The following is a 12,206-nucleotide window of genomic DNA, read 5'->3' on the forward strand; positions in this document are numbered from 1 at the left end:
AAAGAGGTTTTAAAATAACATCATGTTAGTTGTTATTTGGAAAAATCCACAGAATAGTTTTGTTATTAACCTGTAAGTTAGACAATAAACGAATTAAAATAAGCACTATCTTTATAAGTTTAAAATTAATGAGAATCTTAGCTTATACTAATAAGTAACTGGTTCTAAACTTCATATAACACTACATGTAGATCTTTATCGTACTAGTTGCTTTTAGCTCAACCCACACAGGCTTTCGTACTTTGTATCTATCCTTAGAATACAGAGCCTCTAGCTAGAGCTAGATCTATCCTTACTATGTTGTAGAGGTTTTACATTTATTCAAAACTCTAGCTACGTCTTTACATAAAACCTTAATACCTACTTTGTCTTTCAAGTAGATAAGCGTATACCAAAGGTCGAGATTTCGAAGCCTAGGCAACAAAATAATGACTAGAAAACTTTACTTTATTGAATTACAAATAATCAGCATTTGTTTCAACGATGAAAGAAGACTTGTTGATGAACCTTGCGTAACTCTGATGTCTTTCTGTAAAAATGCATGCCTGTGAGTTCTTTAAAGCAGTTCTTGAAATAATGCATTTGCATTTGTTCAAAACCGGGACTGTATGATTCAAGAATCGATTTTTTTGTTAGATCCACTACATACGTAATTCCACTGATTCAATTTGATTCATTCCATATATAATAACCCATAGAACCGTACAAGCTGAGGGTCAGTTATGAGATAAAAATTAAACTTTAAAAGCTAATTTGTTGCACTCTTCTGCCATTTACTAACGCGGCCATTAGTCACAGTCTCCAGAACACTTGTCTATAAGCTTAAGATGCATCACGCTATAAAATGCAGCGAACAAACAAAATGGCCGCTACATTGAAATACTTTATTGCAACGAAATAAAATTGTATTCAACTATGTCGCGCGGGAAATGGATCGCGATTGAACATAGATTGGATTGAATTTTGATAACTTTGAATAAACTGATTTCAAAATCTCTCTCTGGTTTATTTATTAAAGAAGTCCCTGTATTTACGATATTATTCGATTTTTCTTGTTGACTATGGCTTTGCTATAGCATAGCTGTTATGACTACGACTGGCATGTAGAGGTCTAGGATACGAATCATAGGTAGAGGTACAAATTGTGTAAGATTTTTAATAAGAAAATAGAAGTCATTAGTAAGAAAGTAAATAGAAACTCACACATATCATATCGAAGAAAGCCATACACAGATCATATCGACGATGTCTTGCAAAAAGGTCAGGTGCGAAGTACTTCTAACAGGCGGTCATGTATGACAAAAAGTTAGGATGAGAATGAAGTTAGAAAAGTTTGTAAAATCATACAAAGTGGTTTTTAGTCTATGACTAAGACCTACCTACCTACCACTGCAAGAAAAAGGCGTGTTTTTGTGTCTATATATGCGGGATTTTAAATCAAGAAAATTAAGTTTCCAAGGTTTATTTTCCTTTAAAGTCTATTTTAATACTAAGTTCTTTCCTGAACATTCCAAATTGTTTTTAGAAATCAGCTATTCTGAATACCAAAGTTAGTAATATCTTAAAAACATTTTTATATAATGTTGATTTCGTTACAAACTTCCACCATCGTTAGAGTTTCAAGTTGTTTTGTTACGTGTTTCTTAATAATACTATTCCTACATAAAAGGGAATTATAACAAAAGCTAAATAATTCTGAATAACTTGGCCGATTATTTTAGGAATAAGCATTGTGTTTTAGTAGGCACCTTTTGAGAATAGAGTTAGAACATTGTCGTTCTGTATTTTATTGTAAATTAAGCTAGATAGATTATGATAGAAGTGAATTATTTTAAGATATTTCGTTTTAATAAAATGCAGCGATCAATTCAAAATAAAGTCTCATTCCATGTTGTAACTGTTCAGTGTTTAAGACTGGGCGCGAATTTGCACTCGTTTAATGCTTGTACTGCCATAATCAGATTTGTATATATTTTCGTGCATGTTGTGCATTCTATTATATTGCACACATTGGTTTATTCGCAAAAGAAATCATTATTAAAAAGGCAGATTCTCAAGAGCTACTTTCGGAATATACCTCTATATTCTCTAGTGACGTAAATTATTGACTCGAAGATGCAATATGGAGCCGTTTACTTAGTTTTGGTCGGGCAGTAAAAACTTCAAGAAGAAGCCCAATAGATCATCGTTAAATTCCTTTGGTTACTGTTTTCTATATTATTATGTTATATCTCCAGTATCTTAAACAGTTCTTCTTCTGTTGTGTCCAGGTGATCACCATGCGTCTCGTGATGCCGGGGTGTGTGAACGACGCGCGCAACTCTCCTGCGCTGCGCATCTTCGTCATCTCCTGCGCTATGGCGCTCTACCTCACCATGGGTAAGTACCATATGAAATACGTTATCGTTTATCACTAAGGTAACGCTTTTTGTAAACGGAAATGTGGAGTGGTGAATGAAATACCTTAGACCCAAAAGTACTTACCAGATACCGTGATTGTTAACCGTTTCGCAACCCCACTCTAGTTTTGAAACCATTTCAAGAGCAGTTAGAAAATCCAATTGCGTTTGCTCGGTCCAGGAATACAACCCGGGACCTCCTGACTAGCAGTAAGAATTCAATCTCATTTAAGTTAACAAATCTATACTTCTAGGTTTTGTGAAATAAATAAACTTCATCTAAATAAGCCTAAGAGTTAGTTATAAATTTTACATCACTCTTGCTTTCATTCAGAATAGGGTACTGTAATACATAAAGCTTAACATTTTATCATGATTTGCTCACCCTGTCTCGTCTCATAGCTGAAATCAGTAAGAAATACAAAACACACAGTACTTTAGCGGCTCCATTAGACATATTAAATTTCCTAACTTGGAAGCACTTTCATATTACAACGTCAGATGTAATACAGGCTTGGAAAGTCTACCTCAATTGAAATGAACAACAATAATACAGTAATAGTAGAACAGAAATATCACCAATTTGTTTTATAAGCTGCGATTGGATATAACTATACTATATTAATATTTGATAATATATTAAGTATACTAGCATAGAGAGAACAAAAGTTTTGCGAATTTATTTCTTTGTAACATGTAATCTTCGGAAGATCAAAATGGCAGCCACCGCTATGAGAATGTATTTTTTAATTGTCTCTCTGGCGCAGTCAATCGTGTATCTGACCGCTGATCATGGGCTCTTGAGTTCGATTTCCAGATCATGCGAAGTGCTTTTGGTATCGTGAATGTATGGCAACAATAAAAATAAATGGCAATAGACTTGCCTCCTATTACATGGGACTAACATTGTTAGTGGCGAACCGTGGTTGTAATTCATACTCAGCCCATGACTTCGAGTATAACAGTCAAGATATTATGTAGCTTACTACAGAAGTAATGACAAAATTACTCTTATCTTCTGTTCTTTGTCATATAAATACAGTACATAAACTCATACATCAACATAACAGAATTATCTTGCAAAGAATGGTTCCTCGAACACCACATAAAAGCAGTAACACGTGTTACCTCAACTGAATATAATTCTACCCTCATTTTGTGAATTACTTAAGAAAACACGCTTCTTGATAATTTCGTCGCCATTCCGTACATAAATCGCTTTGAACTTCAAACTTATTGAACTTTCCCTCGTATAAATTACCTTTTGATTTTATTCCTCAAGGTTCTTTTGTTTTAACCTTCAATATTTTTTTCGCTGCTTTCTCTTAATTATGTTTGGGAAGAAATTCTTTGAATTGTGAAGGTGAAATGGTTTGTGTAGTTGTGTTACAAAGTATAACTGTGGACGAAATTGTGTAGTACAAATACAAAAAAAAAACAGTCCTTTAGTAACAAAATAAAACACAGGTTTAAGATCTGATAAGGCTTTAAGAAGATATTCTTTGTTTATTATTACAGAAATTATAGGTACAAAATTAAACCATAAGAAAAGGATTTAATTTCTAACTTAAGATAATAAATGGTGAAAAAATAGTAGTTAGTACATTTAAATTAATTTATTGTAGGTTTCAATAGTAACTGATTCTTACTTACAAAGCTCTATTAACCCTATTTAATTAATACCTACCTATCGTATGGTTAGTGGTCTACCTAGTGTCAAACTTGTTCAAGCCGCACGAAAGGCTTTTGACATGGCTCGACTGTAAACTTAATTGACAACTACCGGGACAGACTTTTAACGTGCCCTCCGAAGCACGGAGACTACTAGTTCAAATACCACTGCGGTCACCCATCTACAGAATGACCGCGCCAACGGTTGCTTAACCCACAGATCGTTTACCGACTGGTGAGCACAACTGGCTATGAGCGCCTAGAAACCAATACCCGAATTAATAAGAATGTATATTGTGTATCAGGTGCGGCAGTGTTCCACGCGATCGAGGGTCCGTTGGAGGAGAAGATCGGAGAGAGGCTGGAACAACTCAAGGTGCAGTTCCTTAAAGACCATCCCTGCGTTACTGGTGAGTACAAACATGAATTTAAACTGACCTTTACTCAAAGGGACTTTAAACCGGACATTCAACAGCGAATGTAAGACAGGTGAAGACATGTTTATGCAACGAGTCGAAGACGAATGCTTCGGTGTACTTTACAATGTAAATTGGATCTCAATAACGACAAAAATGTATTGTAGTGTATGTAATACCGGGAGAGGATGTGCACGAAAGATATAACATATTACATTGGGAATGATCTTCAAAAAGACCGGCTGCATAATACATTATGTATGAATATGATCGAAGCAAAATATGTCTCTGCCTGCCCCCATGCCTCATGGTTATTTTTATTGTAATGTTCGTTGGGAGAACACTCCCTGATGTTCTTTTGTACTATGTTGGAAAATTTATCTGAAATATTCCAGTAGCGACTAGTATCTATATTTATTTAGTTCAAGAGTCAATGCTATCGGTAAGATTGTTGGGACCTGTCGTCATCGTTAACCCTTCGATAAGGTTCAGATATTAAGACTAGACGGTTTATGTAAACAAAATGTTTAGGTTTTTGTATAATACCTACTAACTGTTTCATCCTCCATTATAGCTGCTGATTTGATCTCGAATCTTATATTATCTTGGTACTAGATTACATCGAAATCGGTCTAGCGGGTTAGCCGTGAAAGAGTAACAGACAGAAATGCACTTTGCATTAATATTTTTAATTGAGATCCTCTACTATATATATTCGTATTTATGCAAAATGGAACCACACACATATGAGAAAGATCAAAGATAGGGACGAAACGCCTTTCGTTAAAACATTCGCAAGCCGCATACACAAAACTTCTTTGAATCTAGTAATCGACAAAAGATCGATATGAAATATTTTAGTATAGTAACATACACTATGATTATGTTATGGGGAATGACACTAATATATAAGCACGTGGCTGATTCTCTTTTAACAGTCTTTTCAAAGACATTCTCAACGAATTACTTTTTTCTTCTTCAACTAAACTAATGCATATAAATGACAGAAGTTCTTAAGGTTTGCAGCAAAATACTTTAACGACAAAAGTCCTTTACTAAACAAAGAAACGCATAGATAAAATTGCGCTTCGAATGTCTTTGAAAAATACTTTTATCGGAGAATACAAGTGAGCCACGTGCCGGCGTATCAGTGTCACGCCTCTTATTCATAGCGTATATTATATACTATACTATATAATATACTAAAGGCCGCCCGCGACTTCGTCCGCGTGAAAACCCTTCCCGTGTAAATCCCGATCCTCCGAACTCCGGGCTAAAAAGTAACCTATGTGTTATTCTGAGTCTTCAGCTACCTATATACGAAATTTCATCGTAATCGGTTCTTTAGTATTTGCGTGAAAGAGTAACAAACATCCATACATACTTTCTCACAAACTTTCGCATTTATAATATTCGTAGGATTATATACTATACAATATATTGAACTATGTACATAATATGTCGACTGTCAACTGCGCAGTTAAGTATGTGACGAGTGCAAGTAAAAGTCCATACACTGCACTTTTTGAATCGAAAGATATTATTACTATGTAACTTAGTTAGTATTGCATAATTAGAAAGTAAATCGATAAGATTCTGTTCTAGTCAGCTTTGCTTTAGTTCAATGTGGACTTTGATAGTTTACACTGTATGCAACCGCTGAGTCGTTTAGGCTTAGTTGACCCTGAGAACAGAGGAAAACATTGAACGTTTCTAGGAATAAAACAGAAAAGCGGTCGAACTGCACGATATTTCGCATTTTATGCAATTTTATTTTTATTTATTGACATATCTTCGCTTTCTTCCAATCCGGTAAAGACATAAATAATAACTATCTGTGATTTAATAGAAAAAATACAAATAAGGAGAATATTAGTAGTAATATTTACGTAATAAAATATTCTGTATTAAGCCGATTAAATTTGTCTATCCTGCTAACCCCATGAGTTATTCCATGATTGAACAACTGAAATCCACAACCATCCGTTCGTAAATAAGGCCTCATAATTTGACATTAGCATAGAACCTGCAAAAACTGGCAAGAGCCTGTTAGAACTGAAAAGCACAGTAGCCATGTATTCACTGATCTAATCGTCAAAACGAAAGAAGAATCTGTAGTACAAAAGTTTTCCATCTTTTCCGCAACAAATCTATCTAGCAAAGGTACTTTCGTTTTATCATATTTCTCGGTACTCGAGTGTTGATGTAATCAGTGGCTACAAGAGGCTATGTAGTATATATGTAGTGTTATATATAGAGTGTGTAGTGATAGGTACATGAACTCTGTGGCTTAGTGGCGAGTGGCGCGTGTAGAGGGAAATGGCCGCGTGACTGCCTTGTGGGTAGTATATAACTTTCTACTTGGACATATTTAATATTACATTCTGGCCTATACTTTGCTTGCGGGGAAAATATTCTGAAACAAAAAGTAAAGATAGTAAAAAAATTAAACTCGGTACTGATCGAAATCGTAAGCGACGATTTATTCACTTGAGTAGAAAATATACCGTGACAAGAAGTAAAAATAGTAGCTAGGGCCCAGGCAAGAATCTGTATCGAAATTAATGATCCATCTTAGAATGGCTGATGGGTCTCCAACCTGAATAGGTTCCCTGGCTTGCTGAATTACGTAGCAATAGACAAGTAGAAGGCTAGTATTCAATTGCGCGATTTACATAAATTAATAAAGCAATTGTCATGACCAATCTGTCAATTTTATTTTCTTCTGTATTAGAAAAAAGTCACCTCGTTAAAAACTCCCTTATCATATCGACACGCAAGAGATTCTGTACGCACTATTACTACACCATATCGTGTATGTGCGTGTAATTTGATAATCCCTTACACGCATGCACTCGATACTCGAGTACTCTCCATCTTGTTTTATAACTGTCACTTATTTATTAGCTGGCTTACTATTATAGTTTTCATTCGTACTGATTTATCTTTATGAACTTTTATGTATGTATGGAACTAATTTCAAAAAAAATAAATTTATAAAGCTATAAGTTTTTGCGAGAACAGTAACAAACAAACATCCATCCAAATACATTTGAGTTTATAATAAACTAGCGGTTTATTATAAACAACTTTTACACATAAACTTTCTTCTTGAATCAACCCATCTAATAAAAAACAGCATCAAAATCAGTGGCGTAGTTTTAAACATCTAAGCATACATGCGTACAGACATAGGAACAAATGCAGAAGCAACTTTGCTTTATACTACGTGGTTATATTAATAGGATGTTTTAAAAAGACACTGAAATGACTCTTATAAATTTCTTATTTGTGGATATTTCTCAAAGTATATTTTATTCCTCTCAATCTGTATTGATGACCTTTGAGTTCTCGAGTGCAATCCCTTTGAGATCAAAGATACCTCTTGAAGTTGTATCTCGTTATAATTATTGGAATATCGATGTTTTCCTTTGCCTTGCCACAGAGGTTCTTGCAAATAAATAACAGCAATATTTTAAAAAAGTTAAGTTGATAAATATGTTTGTATTTTACGGACTAGTTATTTCAAAACTTAAGAATGTAGAATACAGAAAATAAATGAAGTATATTATCATTCGTTGAGTACTTAAAACTAGAAATATAATTATTTTAATTCTCAGTATCTCTAAAATTAACTCACAAACGTTTTGAAGTTGTAACTGAATACTTAAAAAGTGTTACAATTTACTTTGAAATGTGTAATTAAGATAACGAGGCCCTTATCTCGTTTTAATTTAAACGATTTATATTATCCCAAATTATCTGTGTGACCTACAACTATTTACATTGTATATCTAGTTAAAACTCAATAATACATCGTGTAGGTAGACTGCGTTTATCATTATCATATCTTGGGTACATTACAAATAAGAAGCGCGTCAGTGGGAGCACTTTTATAATTTATCGCGTCGAGTCTCACTCACTCAGTCATCGGACGGTCATCGCCGCGCGTACCCGATCTAATCGTTCCTAAGGCTTCCGCCATATTAACTAACAACCGGTCTCTCTAAAATGCATCAAAATGGTGATTTTTAAACTCGAAAATTGTCGCCGAGATACTAAAGTGACGGAAATATTCGCGCTTTTCGTTGAACCTAATCACCCTAAGAGGTTTTTCAAGTACAGTTGACCAAAAACCCGCACGTTCCGGGATTTTCGGTTTGTGTTCTGGAACTCAGTGGACTACCGACAAGCCGATTAGAAAATATAATCTGGGCTCGCATTTTACGGTATTCATCTGGATTTATTTGGATTTACCATGGACTTTTGAATATTACAAAAAAGAACTTAATTCGTTTCGCGTTTAAATTTTGACACAACTTTTTTTGAGATGGAGAAGCCAAAGTATACTCGTATTCAGTCTTACGGGAGCATGGTGAGTTCGGCGCGGAGTGACGATGACATGACGGTGCACAGTCAGCTGTTCCCTTACCACAAGAAGATGGTGGTCGAGAGAGAGATATTGTACGAGGAGGAGCATCCCCCGTTCCAGCCGTTATTTGCGACGACTAGACTATTCGGCAAGTCGAGGTTCACGTTTCTGCTGGTGTTCTATGTGATATTTTACGTGGTGTACTTGGCGTCAGGAGCCCTCGTGTTCTCCGCTTTGGAAGCGCCGCTGGAGAATCAGATCAGGCTTGACGTTATCAGGGCTAAGGCTGACTTCTTGCTACGCCATCCTGACATAACAGGTAGGTACATGAACCTGATATCTAAAACTAAAGTGACAGTTAAGAAGTCTTAACGTTCTAAATGTCACATCAAAAGTTCATTCTCAAGATATCCTTAACAAATACTTTTTGACGGGTAACCACAACGACGGGCTACAACAGACGACAAAATTATGAAATAATTATGCGTGATAATAAACTATTCCCCAAGAGCTACATAAACACTATATTTACTACAAAATGTACCTTACCAAAACCTTAAAACACAAACGTGACGTGGAAACATGCACCAATATTCGTAACACAGTAATAAGTAGGTACCCGCAATAGCGTATAACTATAAGTAATACGGTGCAAGGAGTTGGTAAATATTTGAAGTGCCTGCAGCGAAGCCGGACAATACAGAACTTTTCCCCTTATATAAAACATTGAACACCCCGCTCGGTGGAACTGGGAGAATATTACTTATGTATTAAACTTATATGTGTTCAACTGACTTATTTCTTCTTACTGTCTCTTGTACAAAAATACTGGTAGATTAATTAACATTTAACAATCGTAGATGGCAATTTTACCCAGATAAATGAGTAAATTACTACACTTTTTAAAGTCAAATAATCAGCTTTATTTCCCACTAAATTCATTTAGAACCAACTGTATTTTGCGTTCGCGTTAACTATTAGCTTTTTGACAACTTTTATACGCTTTACATATTATACCTATTGATTATACGACCTGGCACCGATTCACGTGTTGAGTAACATTGCACAATACTTTAAAAGAAACACACGCTACACGCAGCATAGAACCACTTCGTATAAAGGCCGTATCTTCACCTGAGACACGTTGCTTAACCAAACATGTTGCCACCACCTTTCCAAAGAATCTATACTAATATTATAAAGCTACATAATCATCACGCTTCGACTAATGGGAGCAGAGTACGAGTAAGAAATGTTACTAAAACGGGGAAAATTATGACCCATTCTCTCTTATGTGACGCAAGCGAAGTTGCGCGGGTCAGCTAGTATAAAATAAAATAGAAATTTCTATAAAACTGTTGTGTGCAAAGCATCAGAAGAAAACGTAATATGTAAATGTATTTCAAAGAAATGCAACCATATTACATTCTAGTATACAAACCATCTTTGTGAAGTGCTCTAGAAAATTGTACAAAATAGTACAAAACTTTATTTAAAGCACGACGATGTAGCGATGCACAGCATGTCGCCGCAAAGTTTTGAAGATTGCACCCCTAGGGCTTGTTCATCTTGTATCATATTCGCTCAACTTACTTATTTTCTTTGCTTGTATAATACTAGTTGTGTATTACCGTTTCACTCGCGGTTAAAGCCGGCTTTTAACTATGGAATATACTACATTAACATCTTGTTTCGTTATATATAACGAAACAAGATGTAGTAGTACGTACACACTGTGTATCAACATAGTAGGAATAAAACATAGTCGCTTTCCACCGTGAAAAAAAACCGTCTTTATAACTACGCAACGGATTTTGATGCGTTTTAGGTACAGTCAATCTGGGTAGCTTTGAATCATTTGGGTAACATTGACAGTAGTTTTAGTGTTATTTTAGTTTTGTAAACTTTTATCAATTGTGTTGGTTTCATATGAAAAAATAATCGAAACTAGTTCATATTCCCACTGTCAATGTTACCCAAATGATTCAGAGTTACCTAGATTGAGCTTAATACATAGAGGTATTTTGTAAAATTTAATAAGGTGTTTTGTAAAATTTTTAAACCTGACGAAGTCGGCTGGCCCCTAGTAATATTATATTACATTGTATAATCAGGTATCTGGTGATAATTTTGTTCTCGTAAGTTATAGTTGTGATGTAAGAACAAAATTTCTTTAATCTTCTTCAATCACGGATTGGTTTACAGTTTTGCATCACGAATTAAGTTTCGGAGCACTGATATGATCGTAAAGTATGTATTAAAATGTGAGAAAAACTCGACATTTTAAACCTTAATGATAAAATCTCGATGCATAGATATAACTGTTTTGATTTTGATTTAAATTTTTTAATTTCAAATGATTACCTTCCTACTCACAAACAGCAGATCTTAGCTAAACGGTATTCAAATTATCAAAAATAAATAAATTTAACGCATTAATGTCACATTGCTGGGCAAGGGTCTCCTCCCGTAATAAGGGAAGGGTTCGGCCTTGAGTTCACCACGCTAGCCAAACGCGGGTTTGGGACTTTGCATACCTACAAGAACTGTTCTAAAGTCTTTCAGGCATGCAAGGTTGCATCACGATGTTTTCATTCACCGTTGGAAAATGTAGTAAAATTTCGCAGGTTCGAATCCGAGGCAACACATCAATGACTTTTCGAAGTTACGAGTATGTGTGTATTAGAAATAATTATCACATGCTCCAACGGTGAAGGAAAACATCGTGAGGAAACCTTGCAGTCCTAAAATTGTTTAATACATTTATTGACGGCATGCAAAGTCCCCAACCCGCACTTGGCCAGCGTGGTGGACTCAAGGCCTAACCCCACCCTCATTACGGGAGGAGACCCTTGCCCAGCAGTGGGACATTAATGGGTTAAATTTATTTTATTTTCAAATTTATAATATTATGAGCCAAAAACGCTCTGAATTAATAATTTATTCTGCAATTTTAATAGAGATAACGTCAAAGTGTTGCTTATTTCATTAATTAACGAACTAAAATGTAGTAATTAATCTAACAATGTTAAATAACTGAACTTGTTAATTTAAACATTAGGTACATCATTAGTTTGAATTTTGTTGCTAATGATATAAAACTGGATCAAAATTGTTATATTTGTCATAAATATTTTTTATTAATTCAAGTTATTAAAGCGAAAGTATGGTATAGTTTATCGGCTTTTAGCATAACCTCTACAGCAGGTGTATCCGCATAATTGATAGTTACATACAATTTTAGTAATGTAAAGCTATGCCGTATTTGAACTTAAAAACAATATGATTATCTCCTAAGAGATTATCAGCAGGGAAGTTGATCAGTCAAATAAGCTACTCTTTTTGAAA

The 12,206-nt window shown here is 34.9% G+C and overlaps 1 protein-coding gene across 2 annotated transcripts in view; it reads left to right on the top strand.

Moving 5' to 3' along the window:
- The first annotated feature begins 2,275 nt into the window (after positions 1 to 2,275).
- The window catches only part of LOC142975886 (potassium channel subfamily K member 6-like), a 32,831-nt gene continuing 22,900 nt past the window's right edge, over positions 2,276 to 12,206 (top strand). The window contains exons 1-2 of one of the 2 annotated variants that reach the window (XM_076119012.1): positions 2,276 to 2,379; positions 4,376 to 4,480. In XM_076119012.1, the coding sequence (XP_075975127.1) occupies positions 2,280 to 2,379; positions 4,376 to 4,480 (205 nt within the window). In that variant the 5' untranslated portion in view covers positions 2,276 to 2,279. Of the gene's footprint in view, positions 2,380 to 4,375; positions 4,481 to 8,392; positions 9,178 to 12,206 lie in introns of those variants that run through there. The other variant, XM_076119011.1, reaches the window with a different exon arrangement.

This window comes from Anticarsia gemmatalis, chromosome 10 (assembly GCF_050436995.1).
Source record: "Anticarsia gemmatalis isolate Benzon Research Colony breed Stoneville strain chromosome 10, ilAntGemm2 primary, whole genome shotgun sequence".
Taxonomy (NCBI): Eukaryota; Metazoa; Arthropoda; class Insecta; order Lepidoptera; family Erebidae; genus Anticarsia; species Anticarsia gemmatalis.